Source organism: Colobus angolensis, unplaced genomic scaffold, assembly GCF_000951035.1.
Source record: "Colobus angolensis palliatus isolate OR3802 unplaced genomic scaffold, Cang.pa_1.0 Scaffold132, whole genome shotgun sequence".
Classification (NCBI taxonomy): Eukaryota; Metazoa; Chordata; class Mammalia; order Primates; family Cercopithecidae; genus Colobus; species Colobus angolensis.
This window is the reverse complement of record NW_012114400.1, coordinates 420486-437992: the sequence shown is the minus strand read 5'-3', so window position 1 is coordinate 437992 and position 17507 is coordinate 420486. Positions and strand designations below refer to the sequence as shown.

The 17507-nt window shown below is 41.2% G+C and overlaps 1 protein-coding gene across 6 annotated transcripts in view; it reads right to left on the bottom strand.

Annotated features, from left to right (window-relative positions):
• The window catches only part of RGL1 (ral guanine nucleotide dissociation stimulator-like 1), a 295913-nt gene that overhangs the window by 18384 nt on the left and 260022 nt on the right, over positions 1 to 17507 (bottom strand). For 5 of the 6 annotated variants that reach the window (XM_011934156.1, XM_011934152.1, XM_011934155.1 and 2 more), the window contains 5 exons: positions 12300 to 12389; positions 9975 to 10061; positions 7506 to 7538; positions 5132 to 5253; positions 2985 to 3074 (listed from right to left, as the gene is read on the bottom strand). In XM_011934156.1, the coding sequence (XP_011789546.1) occupies positions 2985 to 3074; positions 5132 to 5253; positions 7506 to 7538; positions 9975 to 10061; positions 12300 to 12389 (422 nt within the window). The remainder of the gene's footprint in view (positions 1 to 2984; positions 3075 to 5131; positions 5254 to 7505; positions 7539 to 9974; positions 10062 to 12299; positions 12390 to 17507) is intronic. The other variant, XM_011934157.1, reaches the window with a different exon arrangement.

The window sequence follows — 17507 nt, the reverse complement described above, 5'->3', positions numbered from 1 at the left end:
CAAAGAAAGAAAGACAAAGAAAGAAAGCAACAGGGATGGGAACATAAGACAGAGGAAAAGTAATTAAGCAGATATCAGACATCTCAAAAGCAACCACGGAAGTCAAAAGACACTGAATAATATCATCAAAGTGCTGAGTGAAAAAGTTTTTAATCCTATACCCGTCTAATATAATTCCAAGAAGGACAGCAAAATAAAGACTTTCTCAGACTACTACTGAGAGGGTTTACCATTAACTGATGATACCGCAAGTAGTGGTAAAAGGAGGGCAGGAGTCAGATGTAAGAAGGAACAGCATGCAAGACAACTAGCAAGTGGGCTGAACCTAAACAAGTGCTGACTATAAAATAACAATAATAGAAACATTGAAGATGAACTTGATTTTTTATTAAATATTTTCACAATTATAAGCTTGAATTCCAAGAGCTCAAGCATATTTTTGCTCTGCCTCATCTCTACCCTGCTATCTCCAGCCCCATTTTCCATGTCTTCCTTTTATAACCCTTCAGGCATCACAGGGACTATAGGGGTATGAGCTAAACTCTGACCACAGAAGCAAAAATAATGCCCTTGTCTTACCGCTCCATAAATTACAAGGTAGATCTTTGAAGGATGTCAACTAGTGGTCCTCCATCCATTATCTCATCAGAGTCTCTAGCGTTCTTCCATTTCTACAATTCAATAAGGTCCTGCTTTGTCCTGTTTTGTGAAGGGTCATTCTGACTCAGTAGCAGGCATCTCTGACTTTCAAGGCCTAAGCACCCAAAGTTTTCCCCAACCTCTTTGGATGATGAGCCATTAAATATGGGAACAGCAAAAATACATTTCCCAGATTTGTAAACATGCTAAGAAGATCATGAAACCCTTTGAAAATAATGGTATGCAAACACCCTTGTATGTACAAGAAATAAGATGGGGGCATATGACCTCCTTTCATAACAGATGCCCAAACTCAACTGCAGATACCAAGGGTTATCCCAGCAAGATTTTACTAGTAAGAGATGTACTGAGTGCCTACCACACTTTGTGAAGGACATAGCACCCTCACAGTCCTGCCCTCTCTGGATTTCACAGTAAATGTTTTCATAGGACTGAACACTTGTCTGTGTCAGTGAAGAGACAGGATCCAGAGGTATTACAACACCCACCACAAAACATATAGATCCCGGGCTTGGAGAGGAGTACAGAGAAGCAGTAGCATAGAAATGAGGATGGGGAGAAGGCAGGAGGACAGAGGTAGCGGCACTCAGGATTAGGCCTGCCTGCATTGAGCACTTTTGTTTTTTTCCTTAAGAACCTCTGACCGCCATCGTGAGTCCAGAAGCTCCCAATTCCTTCTGCTGCCTCAGTTAGCAGAGTGGACACCCAGGATCCCCTGCATGTCTGGACTCCTCTATCAGGGAGCTGATTCCCTGTGCACATGCCAGTCTTACCAGCTGACAAGGCATGGTCAGTCCCCTCAGATTATCTTAGTAGTTCATTCCCCCATATCTGTAAAGATGAAAAGAGCAAGATACTATGAAAAATGTCCTCAAGAGCTGACTCCAAAAGCTCATAAATTTAGAGTTCAGCAGGGCCAGAATAGTCATCTGAACAAAGAGAGGGTGAGCAAAACATAGGATTATCTTCCAGATGCTTTCTACTAAAGCGCATGTTCCAACCCATCCACAATGCCTCATATCACCTGATGGCAGGTAGCAGCCTGCATGGCCGCTGATGGTGGGAGACCTTGCTATCCATGTCCAACAGAGGTCTTTATGTTACACCGGGGACATGGTAACACTCGATCGAGGTCATGTACCATCCCTGCCTCTGTGTCTCAATGTGACTCACTGAGGTAGGTGGAGAGACAGTGCTGGAAACTATCAAATGCCCATAAAGACAGTCGGAATCCTGATCCCCCTCAAATCCTCAAAAAGATATTAACTAATTAATTTCATTAAAAATAATGGTGGCTTTTCAGGCACATATTGAAAGCTAGATACTGCATATATATATATACATACACACACACACATATACACACATATAGTATGCATGTATACATATATACACATATATATATAGTTGTTGTTTTGTTTTGTTTTGTTCTTAGAGACAGGGTCTCGCCCTGTCATCCAGGCTGGAGTGTAGTGGCACAATCATAGCTCACTGTAACATCGAACTCCTGGGCTCAGGCAACCCTCCCACCTCAGCCTCCCGAGTAGCTGGGAATGCATGCATGGACCACAATGCCTAGTTAATACTTGAAGTGATTTTTTTGTAGAGACAGGATCCCACTACATTGTCCAGGCTAGTCTCAAACTGCTGGCCTCAGGCAATACAACTGCAAGCATGACAGACAAGGTTCCTGTTCTCAGGTTGCTTACGTTCCACTGGAAGAAGCAGCTAACACGAATGAGAATGAGGGGTAGACAGCAACATTAGAAAGGGTTCTCTCTTGGCACATAACATTTTTGCTAATATTTGAAGGAGCTAGCCATGAAGAAAGAGCATCTCAGGCCAGACACAGCCAGTGCAAACGTCCTCGACACTGGTGAACAGAGGGCAATGCTGTGAGAGAGAGAAGGCTGCAGGTTAAATCACGTAAGGCCTAGTAAACCAGGATATGGAGTTTGGGTTTTATTTTAAAATAAAAGCTATAGGGGTTTTTACATAGGAAGCAACATAATCTGGTGTACATGTTAAAAGACAACCTAGCTATTTAGTAGAGAATGAATGGTTGGGTAAGGGGCAGCCAGAAGACAGTGAAGATGTTATTGGAGTGATCCAGGAAGGAGAAGATGGTGATTCACAACAGAGAAGGCAGGGGAGAATGAACTTAGCAAATGCTTTGAGTTCATGACAGAAGGATAAACAGCTTAACAAATGAGCGGAGTGCTCTTCACTTTCACCCTGGCTCAAGGTCATCCTGTTGAAGATATCTCCACTCACGACTCTGATGGGACCCTCCTGGAGCCCCAGAACCCCTGGGGGACACTCACAGGCTGAGTCTCTTCACCATGCTCTTCCGAGGCTTGGGCGAGGTGGTGCTGGCGTCGGCAGCTGCTTCAATCTCACATGACAGGGCATAGCTGAGAAAGAGAAGGGGGCTCCATGAGGTCAAAGTTAGAGAATTGAAAAACAGATTTAAATTCATACGATGTGCTGGTTTTGTTTTAGAGAAGGCTCTTTGTTCAAAGTAAAGATATATACAAACCTTGTTCTATCATAAACATCAGGGGGTACTGACTTAATGGCCCGATTTGACACATTTGTCTTACGTGCTTCCTCCCTCACCTCCACTGGCATATGGATTGAGGCTATTTAATTTTGCGTGCTTCAAATACAAGGATATATGCATTTTGGCAGCATCAAAAACTAACTCCATTCTGATCATTCTCATCCCACTGCTAGGCCAGGGGAATAATCTTCCTTCCTCTACTGCCTTCCCCTCCTATTTCTTCTCTACTACCTCCTTCCTACTGTTCTGTATGTGTGTGTTTGTGCACATGCACATATGACTTAGTTTTATTTAAAGAAAATGAAAAGACTTTTGTAATCTATCTGCTCTTCAATGAATAGACATAGGCAATCACATTACTGAGAAAGATATATATATTTATTTATTTATTTTAGTAGAGATGGGGTTTCACCACATTGGCCAGGGTGGCCTACAAATATATTTTTTTAATCTTTTAATTGCCAAAACATCCTCAATTTAAAATGCTCCAGGTTCAGACCTCTATCTGCCAGGCAGGTATAACGAACACAAGCACAAGAGGAATTTATATGTGATTCCAAGTGTCTTTTACGAAAGCTTGTAGCTCTAGACAGTAGATGTATTTCGTTACTGGGTAGGTGGGGAAGGGTGCCCGACATCATACAGCCATCTTCAGAGCTTACTTAGGCTGTAGAGTCAGGCAAACCTGAGTTTGAATCCAAATGCTGTCATTAATTCATTCTAATACTTCTCTAAACATCATTTTTTTTTTTTTTTTGTCAATACTTATTTTGCTGTCAATTTCACTCTCCCGTATGATAAACTTCCAAAGAAATTCCCAGGGCTAGGGTAGGGATGGGCCAACCTCTTCCGTAAAGGACCACATAGTATTTTAGGCTTTGTGGGCCATATGGTCTCTGTTGCAAATACTCAACTCTGTCTTTAAGGCATGAAAGCAACCACAGATGAGATGTAAATGAATGGGCTGTGTTTCAACAAAACCTTATTTATGTAGATACTGAAATTTGAATTTCAAATCACTGTTTCATGTCACAAAATATTCTTTTTTTGTTTTTTTCGCCCCAATCATTTAAAAATGTAAAAACAGGCAGTGGGCCACACATGGCCTGCAGACCAATCTGCCAACCAGCAGGCTACAGGACAGGGACGAGCTGGGCCAGCGGGCAGGGCACTCAAGTGAACGTGCCTTTCTAGGCCCATCCTACTATTTTGAAACTGTTCCTTGTGTCCCTGCCACACCTGAGTTATCACTGTTCCTCCAAATGCCAAGCATGTCAGGCCACTAAGCTTTTGCTTGTGTTCTGTCTTGGTCTGGAATGTTATTTTCCAGTTCTTCTTTGTTATTATGGCAAAATCTTGTTTCTCTTTTACAGCCCAGCCTAAATATTAATGCCTTTATATTTTCCTTATTTTCCCCAATTCTTCCCATAGGTTCTGCAGCAATGTAGTTACCCATCATATTTCAATGTCTCATGAGTCTGTCACCCCCTCTAGGTTGAAAGCTCCCTGGAAAGGTACCATCAATTAACAGGAATGACAAACACAGTGACAATGGTGGTGGTGATAACGCTAAGGACACGCATTCTAACAAAGCAATCCCACAGAAGATCTTAGTTACGCCTCACAAACAAACACTCTACAGATGAGCATCCTGAAGATAGGGAGGAACAAATGACTTGTTCAAGGTTACAAAGGTAAATCAGTGGCCAAGGAAGAGTCGGAAAGTCCATCTTGATGCTATCACCTCAGCTTTTCCTGCCACACCATGCGCCTTTGAAAACCAAGGACCTGGAACCTAGCAGCTGCTCACTAAATAGTTGTTGAATAAACGACCCAGTGAGGTATTAAATGCACCATTTTTCTTGCCAGTGCTTCAGTTCTCCCCTGATGAATGACAGGTGAGCCCACCTCTCCTCCTCTGACAGGAGCTGCTGCCTCTGGAACCACTGGATGAACTTTGGGTCTGGGGTCATGCAGTAGCTGTTGCAGGCAGACTGTAAGAGCTTTATCTGGGCGATCACTTCAAATTCCTAAAGCAGACAGGATACCAAAAATTAAAAAAAAAAAAAAAGACTGAATAATAAGGCCAACCAAATATAGATCTTTTCAACATGAAAATATACCACACTAGGATAAAAGATGAAGAAAACCATCTAGGAGGATTCTGAAATACTGCTTCCTTAAAAATAAAGGAGCTAACTCAAACTCTCCAAAGTCCTTGTATGCTTTAATTTTTAATCCTCTTTTCTCCTTGAAAAAGCAATTTATAGGAATAAAACAAGCTACCAAAGCAACCCAAACTGGCCACTATGTAAAGTTCCAGTGGCTTCCTTTTTCTCTTTTTCACTTTCATCTTTGGAATAGAAAAATGATTTTTAAGGTTATAAGTACTTCATAAATATATGAAAAATTTCTATTCATATTTCTTAAAAAGAAAATGAATACTTTAATCAGGGAGCTCCCAAGTTCCCCGTCCCCATCTTCTTCAACCTTTATCCCTCAATAAATAAGTTTTGCTAGGGCTGAGTATCTAAACAGTCCTAGGTCTCATAAAATTGAATGTTTAGATTTCCTGAATCCTTGGGTTTTTACTACGCCACTAAATCATTTAACTAAGTCTTTTAAAACTCACAGAGAGGCAAGTACATAATTATGTTGAAAATTATTTATACTTCTTTGGATGTTTCAATAAAAAAATTTAAGTCAGCAATGGATATAAGCTTTAGGTTTAGGTTTTATAGTCAAACTTTCCAAAAGTTTAATATCCTAGTCTAAAAAGGAAAGAGATTACCAACCAGGGTTATTCTGAAGTTAAATGACAGAGAGGCGAACTGAGGAGGCAATAACTGAATTTATTATCATTACAGGACATGACAGAAGTAACTCAAGAACTGGCAGATTCTCCAAATCTTAACTTTCCGTCCAATGACCTCAGCCCTTGGTCTCAGTATCCTCAAGGAATATCTACCATCATGCTAAAGAAAAAAGGATCATCTATAAGGGACAGAAAATTTACATTTGTCCAGGTTAGTATCTTGTTACTGGTGAGCCCAGCTTGGTTTAGCTCTTCTATGCCTTTTTGGTTTTAACTTCAATGTCATTTTCTCCTGGAAGTTTCTCTGGCCCTACAAGTTGTAGATAGATACCCCAACTATATACTTCTCTAATACCCTCGACTTCTGCTCACAAACCCTTGTCAGGTTGTATTACAACTGCCTATTTATTTGTCTACCTCTCTCCTGGATTGTGAACTTTATGAGGGCAGGGAGCTCTGGTCTTTCTCTGCTGTAATTCCCAAACCCCCTACATAAAGTAGACAGTCAATATTTGTGGAATGTGAAACTAAAGAATAATGAGACTACTACAGAGTGAAGTTATTATTTTGCTCATTCATTTTCCTTTGAGTCTTTTAAATATCTGTTTAAATATACCATTTGAATATAAAAATCACAGAAAAATTTCAAGAATGTTTTATCTTGAATAGCACAGTTCAGAACTGTGCTGTCCACAGAAAGACTGAAATTTATGTTGAGCACCCCTTCCTATGCTGACAGGAAAGGAAAAGAATAACTACCTATACCTAAGATGAAGACTATTTCCTTTCCTCTCTCGAGTAGACCCACAAGAGTTTACCATCTTTATTAACTCTTCTATGTCATTTACTCATCAGAAACCCCTTATCCTTAATAGGGTAAACCTGGTTTTTATTTTAATTGGCAAATTAAAAAATTGTTTGTATTTATGGTGTGCAACATGATGTGCAACATGATGTTCTGAAACATGTATACACCGTGGAATGGCTAAATCAAGCTAACATACACATTACTTTACATATTTATTTGTGGGGAGAATACTTAAAGTCTACTCTCTTAGTAATCTTCAAGTATAAAATATACTGTTATTAATTATAGGGGTGAGCCTGCTATTGCTGAAACTAATTGTAAAGGAGTTAAGGAGTGGGCAGGGAAGAAGTGTGGGCTTTGGTGCATCAGGACAGGATGAGAACCCTGGCTTTGCCACCAAGAGATTCTGGTCCAGTAATTAACTCTCTTGAGTCCTAGCTTCCTCACCTTTGAATTGAGGATGATAAACCCCACCTCATAAGGCTAGTGGAGGATAACGTATAGGAGCATGCCAAGCAAAATGGTCTATGATAAATGTTCAATAGGTGCTAACTCATTTTTTTCTGCCTCTACAAAGAAACTTAAGTCCCCATTTATTTCATTTTTTTCATGGTCAGACAAAGGAAAACAGAAAACCACAGCCAATCAACTCTACTTACCCTTCTCCTTTTCTCAAAGTTTATCAGTCCACCCTGAAAGAAATTTTAATAAAAAGAGTGACCAACCAAGCTCCTTTAAAACACAGCCTTATGTTGCTGTAGGTCACATTAAAATAGATCAAAGGGGTGATAAAGTCACAGTTATCAATGATCCTATAATTATGGCTACTGTGGAAGAAGAGAGTCCTGTTTTGCTTTAAAAAATTTAATTTATTATTAAAAGGCAGGATAGGCAGAAAGTCTTCTCTTGAAACGTCTGAAACCAACTAAAATAGTAATGATAAATAATTACAAATCAGGTTCCAAAGACACTTGCAGAAGCAGTAAAGATAAAAGCTAGAGTAAATATTCCATTACACTTTTTTCCCTTACCAAAAGCAACTAAAACAGATGGTCATTGACTCATATGGTTTATCAAAAGGGAAGTCATTTCTCCATAGCATCATGAAAAGTTAAGTTTCAATTCTTCATCCCCTCAGCTCCTATTCTCAGTAGGCTGAATTTAACTTCTCAATCTTTGGTTACTCCCCAAAATTCCCCAACGCTGATGGGTGTTTCCTGAGATAAGCTGAGGAAGAGGATGTGAAGAGACACAGAGGTCAGGAAATACAAAATGAATAAACATGTCCTCAACACTGTGGCAAATCCAAAGGTAAGTAGATCTATGCAAAATAACTTCTACTTCTTCTAATTAAGATACAGTAAAAGCAGGCTGGTTGCATATGATAACCAGGGGGTAGGATATGCGGAAATATACAAGCAATCTTTCAATCTCATCTCAAATTTGAAATTTCTTCTTCACTTATTATTTTATTGCTGCTACTAACAAGTTGTTTGTCTGACTTTTCACGTATTTTCCCTTTCAGAGAAGAGGGGGATGAAGGGAGTAGGGGGGTAGAGAGGGGCAACAGAGAGGAAGAGGGAGGGGACACAGAGAGAAAGAGACAGAGAGAGAGAAAAATACCCCACAGCAATACAAAAGAAAACAGCAACACAAAAAGAAAAGCATGTTTGAAAAATCACAAATTTGACTAACTCCCTACCCCACCAAGCAGTCCTACTCAACATTAAAGTCTTGAGGGGGTTTTTTGTTTGTTTGTTTGTTTGTTTGAGACCGAGTCTCACTCTGACGCCTAGGCTGGAGTGCAATGGCATGATCTCAGCTCACTGCCACCTCCGCCTCCCAAGTTCAAGTGATTCTCCCACCTCAGCCTCCACAGTAGTTGGGATTATAGGTACCCATCACCATGCCCGGCTAATTTTTGCATTTTGGTTTTGTTTGTTTGTTTGTTTGAGGCAGAGTCTTACTCTGTCGCCCAGGCTGGAGTGCAGGGGAATGATCTCGACTCACTGCAACCTCCGCCTCCCGGGCTCAAGCAATTCTTCTGCCTCAGCCTCCTGAGTAGCTGGGATTATAGGTGTGTGTCAGCATGCCTGGCTGATTTTTGTATTTTTAGTAGAGATGGGGTTTCACCATATTGGCCAGGCTGGTCTCGAACTCCTGACATCTTGATCTGCCCGCCTCAGCCTCCCAAAGTGCTGGGATTATAGTCGTGAGCCACCGTGCCCAGCCTAATTTTTGTATTTTTAATAGAGACAGGGTTTCACCATGTTGGCCAGGTTGGTCTTGAACTCCTGACCTCAGGTGATTCGCTTGCCTTGGCCTCCCAAAGTGCTGGGATTATAGGCATGACCCACTGCGCCTGGCCTTAAAGTCTTGTTCAAACCCAAACCTACTCCTTCATAAGCCCTTTTCATCACAACCCCTCATAAGAGTTAATTGTGGGCCGAGTGTGGTGGCTCAATGCCTGTAATCCCAGCACTTTGGGAGGCCAAAGTGGGAGGATCACCTGTGGTCAGGAGTTCAAGACCAGCCTGACCAACATGGTGAAATCCTGTCTCTTGTAAAAATACAAAAATCAGGTTGGGCACAGTGGCTTATGCCTGTAATTCCAGCACTTTGGGAGGCTGAGGCGGGCAGATCACGAGGTCAGGAGTTCGAGACCAACCCCGTTTCTACTAAAAATACAAAAAATTAGCTGAGTATGGTGGTGCCTGTAATCCCAGTTACTCGGGAGGCTGAGGCAGGAGAACTGCTTGAACCCAGGAGGCGGAGGTTGCAGTGAGCCAAGATCATGCCATTGCACTCCAGCTTGGACAACAAGAGCAAAACTCCATTTCAAAAAAATAATAATAATTGTGATCTCCCGTGTTCTCTCAACGCATTTGTTTGAATTTCTATTATTACTATTGTTCACTGCTTATTTTGATATATTATTGCTTCCACTGGATTTTGAGCCACTTCTGGTGTTAGTGTTTGGTATTATTCTTTGTATTCCTCCTAGCAGCTAGCACAATGCCATGTACCTTTGGACCTTCAAAAGATACTAAGAGAAGTTAATTACTCTTTGGGGTATCCAGTGAGAAGGAAGGCTGCAGGCCCAATCACACCACTCACATGGAACTCACCTCGATGTAGTCCTGCAGGGCAGTGTCAAGCATGGTCAGGTCAGTCAGGAAGGTGCCCAGGTAGGGCACAGTTCCCTGCATCACACCCTGAAGAGCAACCAAAGCAAAACTGTCTTTATTGTTATTGAAAAGTCGAAGCGTTTTAGGAATCTTCAAGCTGGAGCAAATGGATGTATTTAAGGCCATGCATTGGGGGCCAGTGATGCTATCCTCCATGAATAACATTTTTAACATTTCTACACAAATAGGATAGAAACTCCATGATCTAATGTCTACCTTGTGAAATCATGAAAACCAAGCCTCAAAGCCAGATCATATACATCTGTTCAAAAGTGTTGACAGTGGGGTTTACGTTTTGCTTTGGCTCAAATGAGAAGGATATTTGTTCTCTTTCAGAGCATGGGGACATTTCTGGTAGTTTGGAATGGTACTGGATAGTCAATGCCTCACCACTGGCTGTTGCACACAGAGAAGTATGTACCACAAAAGTATGGGGCATCACTATTAAAATGACCCCTTGGGCTAGACTTAGTGACTCACCCTCAAAGAATAGAGGGACGAAACAGAAAAACGTAACTTCTAAGGGAGAACCTGGCTAACTCTACCTTAACCAAGTAATAAAGGTCACCATCATTCGTATCACCATCAACATGACACCAGACGGCACACAGAAACCAGTCATTCACTCCTTGATGTGATATGCCGAGAAGGACACTGCACTCTGTGATATTCTTTCTAAAAATCCAGAAGCTCAGTCTAATCACTAGAAAATAGCAGACAACCTCAAAACTGTGGAACATTCTACAGAATACCTGGATGGACTCCTTAAGACCATCAAGGTAATAAAAAACAGTCAAGAAAACACTGCCGTAGACCAGAGGAGACTGGGATGACAGACAACAAAATGCTGGATTGGGTCCTGGAACAGAAAGAAAATACTAGTGGAAAACTGGTGAAATCCAAAGTCTAGATTTTAGTTAATAGTATTATGCCAGTGTCAGTTTCTTAGTATTGACAAATGTGCTATGGTTTGAGAAGATGTTAACAATGAGGGAAACTGAACTTCTAGCTTTGCAGCTTTTCTGTAAATCTACACTTATTCCAGAATAAAAAGTTGGAAATGAAGGTGAAGGCGCTTCTACCTACAACTGCAGGGATACACTATATTCATTTCACTAAATCTCTTTCAAAATCATCTCTCTTCTTCACGAAGCCACCAAGGCACTAACCATCCTAAAGGAAAAGTAAAAAGGGGTCCCCATGGATCCCTTATCCTAAATCCCATCGAGCTAATTCTGGAAATTTTGGCAGGAACACAAAGTCTCAACCAGGGTAAAGCCAGGTTACTTGACATGAGGCTGGCTGCTTCCTCAGCCAGAACTGCTTTGTGAGGTTCATACCAATGAGGGTTTTGTCCTTCAGGAACTCACTGTCAGCTGCAGTGTGTTCTTCCCATTCTGTGTACAAGGTCTCATCCGGTCCTAAAATAATCTATTTTTTGGTAATAGCTATTTTTAGCTTGCCTTTGAACAACCAAAAAAGTTTGTAACACTGTGAATGTTTTATAGGTTTCATGTTGCAGAAGAGTCCTATCATTCAAAAACACTTTTTACTTATGCTCAGCTTTCCAAAGAAAGAGAAAATCCTCTTAAAGCAGAATACTTAGAGTTTGTCAGTCTCTAATCTCTTCCCTCTGGTCTTCCATACTTTATGCTAACAGTCAGAAGTTTAAAGTGAAGTTAAAGTTGATAATAACTATCTTTTAGTCTTCAGGAGGGAGGCATGACGCTCCTTTAAATATTGAAAACTATAAAGATTTGGTTAGCCTTGGGATTAGGAAGGAGAGCTGGGCAATGACTAGAGGGTTTAGAACAAATGAAAGGATCTCTGAGTACAACGACCAGGGCCCTGTGGAGAAGACACTCTTTCTCCTTGGTCACCAGGTATCAGAAGATAACTACAGTAGGAAGCTCAGGAGGCCCTCAGGCCAAGGTGGAGCAGCTTCTCAGTGCAGGAGGGGGTGGAAGAGACTGCAAGAGGGAGGAAGTCTACCTGCTATAAACTCCCGCTCACCTTCAGAAAACAACTTTGCCAGAAAACAGGATTTGCAACCCAGTGTTTACTTCCTACTGGTTGAATGGGGGTAATCCTCTCTCTCCTATAGACCTCCTAGGGCTGCTGAGAACAAATAGGGTAGAGAATGGGAGACCCTTTCTGGAAACCTGGGTGCCCTGTTGACTGAAGGTGCCAGTGCCATGTGGGAGCCCAGCCGCAAATGGCCCTTCTCCTCTGTGAGCTGTCAGGGAAGATGAGGGCCAGACATACCATGTCTTTCTGGAGCTGCAGCCGCCTCTGGGTACGCTTCTGGTTTTCTTTCACACTGCTGTCCAGGTTTGCAAATTTTGAGGTTCCTTCCTAAGAAACAGAAATGCACACAGAGGGAATTGATACAGGATGCCACAATGGAGAGAAGTAAAGAGGCATCTAGTTTCTCACACACAACCCTGCATAACTCACGCTCAGAATGCCATGCAAAATGAAGAGGCCACTGGCAGGCTCTCACAATATATATTATGCAAATACTTGGCTGGCTTGTTGCAAGTTGTCTATTTACAATGAGGCTGGTGGACTTGGATTTTCTTGTTCTTCCCCCAACTTTGTTTTTTTTTTTTTGAGACGAAGTCTCGCTCTGTTGCCCAGGCTGGAGTGCAGTGGTGCAATCTCAGCTCACTGCAACCTCTGCCTCCCGGGTTCAAGTGATTCTCCTGTCTCAGCCTCCTGAGTAGTTGGGATTACAGGAATGTGCCACCACACCTGGCTAACTTTTGTATTTTATTTTATTTTATATATATATATATATATATATATATATATTTTAGTAGAGATGGGGTTTCACCATGTTGGCCAGGCTGGTCTTGAACTCCTGATCTCAGATCATCCACCTGCCTCAGCCTCCCAAAGTGCTGGGATTACAGGCGTGAGCCAGCCACCACATCCAGCCTTCCCCTTACTTTGTAAGAAGATGACCTGATTTGGTTATGAAAGTAATCATCAATATAAGCCAGGCAATTCGCATAAATGAAGACATTTTTACAGATCCCAAATTAAACTCAAAGTAATCAGATATCCTGAAAACAATGATCGACTTCCTCTGTACATTTGTGATTTATTGATCTTGGCCTGACATGGATGTGCCAGCATTCTGTGAAAGAAAGGGACTACTTCTGTAGTATTTCTTAGCTAAATGAAACTTTTGCACCAGAAGTTTTCTGAGGAAGTCCAATATTGTAATACATGACCAATCCATGAAAGCCAAACTTTCACACATCCCCAGCCCCCAGTCAGTTCTTCTAAATTGCCTCTCAGGTTTGAAACTCTTACAAATCAATCCTTCCTCCTGGTGCCTGAGGACACATGGCTACCGTTTCTCTCCTCCTGTCTATTGTAACAACAAACTCTTCTACATAATGAGTAATCACGAGTTTGCTGACTGAACATTAAGTGCTTTTGGTTTTGTGGTTTTGGGGTCTTGTTAAGTTCTCATTTTCCAGGAACTGCATGAATGGCGGGTAAATGGCACAATTCAGTAGTATATAACTTCTATGCTAGTTTTTCCTTAGTCACTTTTCCTGAGATTTATGTATTACCAGAGCACATGACCTTCCACTACTGTAAAACTGCAAAAGGATTTTTTTCATTGGTCTTGCTGATAGTGACAGAGCACCAATATGCTCCATCTCTCATCAGCCTTAACTCAGGTCCCAGGTACACCACTGGGACGGAACCCACAGTGACTCATTATCTATTTAAGTTCTTCCCATCACAAATGATAATAAAGAGAGCTACTAGTTAATGATCTCCCACTCATAGTTTTTCCCAGGGATGGATGAAAATAGCCTATACCAGACATGGTGGTGTGCGCCTGTAATCCTAGCTACTCAGGAGGCTGAGGCAGGAGGGTTGCTTGAGTCCAGGAGTTCAAGTCCAACGGGAGCAACATAGTGAGACCCCACCTCTAAAAAAAAAGAAAGCAGCCTAATATGCGCCTTTCCTATGCTAGATAGTTGTGAGTCCTCCCACATTTTTGAGAATTTGCTTAGAGTGAGAAATCAATTATGTCTGACTTGAGTACGAGTGCCCACCTCTTTCTGGTGTGTAGGTACTTCTGGTCTCCCTCCAGTATGTCAGTTATGGGCAGAGGAATAATGTATCAGAAATTATTGTAGACATGGCTAAAATTCCTAAAGAGGATTTCTGAAAGGTTCAAAGGTTCCTAAGAATCACAGAATAACAGAGGTGAAAGGGATCTCAAAAGAGCACTTAAGACAACCTTCTCATTAGTCAGGAGAGAGAAACACCTGAGATGGGGAACTACAAGACTGGTTGATTCCATGACTTTATGATTTCATGAGAATGAGATTCCATCCCTGCTAGAGATCTAAAAAGACTGACGAGTCCCAATTATTCCAAATGAGGTGTCAACTGAAAATCCACTTATCTGCCACATCCAGCAGTTTCAGTTTTTCCTTCCTCAGCCCCAAATCTCCTACTCTGCAATGTCGCGCAACACCAATCTCTCGAACCTTCTTGAAAGTTTTCATAGGTTTTTGTGACTGTATCACTCATTCTCTCCCCCTGGCTCCTCTGCTGTTTTCATATTTTCTTAATGATTCTTCTTCTTGTCAAAGTCATCCTCTTGCTTTTTGCTGTATTCATGTTTTTGGAAATACCATCCCATCTCATGACTTTAATCACCACCTATGTTTGGATAAATGCCAAATCTCCCTCTTCCTCCATCAATCTCCTTCTCCCTCTCTCTCTCCTTTTGTCTCCCCCTCTGCCCTTCTCTTCCCTCTCCATCTCTGTAGTGCAAATGGCTTGCTTACGTCTCACCTTTTCTTTATATCCATCTTTAGCAGAGTTCAGCTACACTCATCCATGCTGTTCCCGGGCTTCAGAGGGCCCTCTTCTACTAGGTCTAGATGGAACTTTTCTACTAGACTCTGGATCCATATCAATAAATGTTGGTTAACTTAAGCTCAGTAGTTACCAGCAATTACAGCTCAGAACTGTCACAGCTGTAATGGGCTCTTGCTCTAACTTTGAGTTTAGCATGTTTTGGAGTGTCACTGAACATACGTCTCCATCAGGGTTGAATTTCTGGGGCTTTCCAGCAGTCTTTTATATAAAGTCAACCGAAAAAAATTCTCACCAAGAGTCGTGAGAACCAAGATTTGGTGGCATTCTGCTTTCTTTCCTGACGTTTTGAAATTTCCAGATTATAATTCACCTGCTTAGTATTACCCAGGTTTCAGAAATCATAAGGACATAGCAGGTTTAAGATAGTCTTTGAGAGGAGATGAAACATTTTTTAAAAACAATTAAAAGGAAAACCACAGATTTTTGCTAATTATCATGTTGCCTGGGCCATATTTTATAAGTGGCACATTACATCTTCCCAGAAGAAGAGAAGTTAGGTCATTTAAAACTAAGAGTCCAAGAGTTTGAGACCAGCCTGAGAAAAATAGTGAGACTACATCTCTACAAAAAACAAAATAAAACTATTATACTATTACCCAACTGTAAATCAGTATAAAACCAGGAGTAACATTAGAAACAGAGGCCAATAGTTTTTCCTAGTGACTCTTTTGAGAACTTAAGTACCTTGTGATTCCATTAAAAAAAAAATATGCTGACAATTTACACTCAGAATTAGACACTTCACTTGAAGAATGATTAACAAAAATGACTGGAAAGGGACCTACAGATATACATGGACTGCCCAAAGCATTTCACTATCATTAATGATAATGCACAGACCATATGAATTCATAGCCAAGTTTTTCCTTTCTTTGGAATCTGAGTCATATCTATAAGAAATTTAATTTAGAGTACTGGGGTAACGTCTGCATTTAAGAAAGGTTTATGGGATCTTTAATGTCTAGATATAGCTTTGCTTCTAAGCCTTCAGCCAGAAGGCTGCCACCAGGCAATGAGCTGCTCAGTATTCAATTTATCTACTTTGGAAGGATGACTCAGGGCTATTTGGATTTGAATGTGTGGCTCCAGTTAGTCTAGCTTCGTACTGCTGACAGGGAGACCACTAAGCCATCTCCTTCCAGCCAGATGGGTTTCCATTTAAAGTATGCAAAGCCAGGGGGATGTGAAGCAGGGAGTAACAGGATCTCAGCAATCATTGTTTAGTGTGCAGTTAATCAGGTAGTCCAAATCCAAAGTCAGACATCAGCACATATACTGCCCTGCTCATATCACCTACTCTAAGAAGGGCTAACAGTGGGCAATTGTGAAAAAGTCATGTGAATGATAAGACCCATCAATTCATGCAGCCAAACAATAGCTTCTGAACGCTTACTGCATGCCAGGCACTGGTTGGACTTTACGGATACAAAGTGAAAAGATACATACAGCCCCTGCCTGCAAGAGGCCTACAGACCAGTAGAGAGACAGGCAATTGCAATAGAGCATGTGATAAGTGCCAGGACAGAGAAATGACAGCTTCTCCTGGAGCACAGGGGAAGGCACCTAATCAGACCTGAGAATGAAGGAAGGCTTCCAGAAAAGGAGGAGCCTACACTGAAACATGAAGGATAAGTAGCACATAGGACAGGAACAGTCATGAAGACCATAACAAATGCCCTTACAGGATCGACTAACCTAAGAGTTAGCACCTGGATGCCTTTTCTTACTAACCCCACCTCTACCTATTTTCACTCCTACTCCAACTATCTTCCCTAAGCTCAAATATGCAGCTTATTCTCTATTCATTTTCATTTGTTATGCATACTTTGGTTTTACATGAATATAGCTCACCAAATATAAAAAATAACTTATATTTGCATAGCACTTTCAAGTATTTTACCACAGTGAATCTTCAAAACAATTCTATGAAGTCAACAGACCAAATATTTTGATTGGCTCCCATTTATAGAAAAGGAGATTAAGGATAAGAATCACAACTTTTGATTGCCCAGTTCAGGACTTTCCCCTATGGTAGGACATATCACACTATTTTATAAATGTTTTACCTCTCCCATGAGACTGTAATCCCCTTAAGATCAAACACTGCCTTTAATATGGTTACATCTCCAACACCTAGTGGGTGCTCAACCAATATTTATTGAACTACTAATTTACCTTCTCTATGAAGCTGGACCTGATCCATCCTGCACCCTACTCCAGAAAGGTCAGAAGAAATAGCTTTGCCTTGGTGATAAAAGCACAGGTTTTAGAGTCTCACCAGATACATTCATATTTTAGCTCTACCACCTATTGGTTGTATGCCCTAGGGCAGGTTACTACCCTCTCTGAGTCTTGGCTATCTACAAAATGATGATGATAAAATCTACTTTATAGAAAGACTATGAGGATAATATTTGGTTTATGCTAGTCCCCCTCTGATGGTTGTTCACAACCTGTTAGTTGTCTTTATTTGACCGTTTATTCTTGTTGTTTAGTGTCTGTATACCCCAATTAGAAGGTAAACTCCAGGAAACAGTGTTTGTGTTACTCATC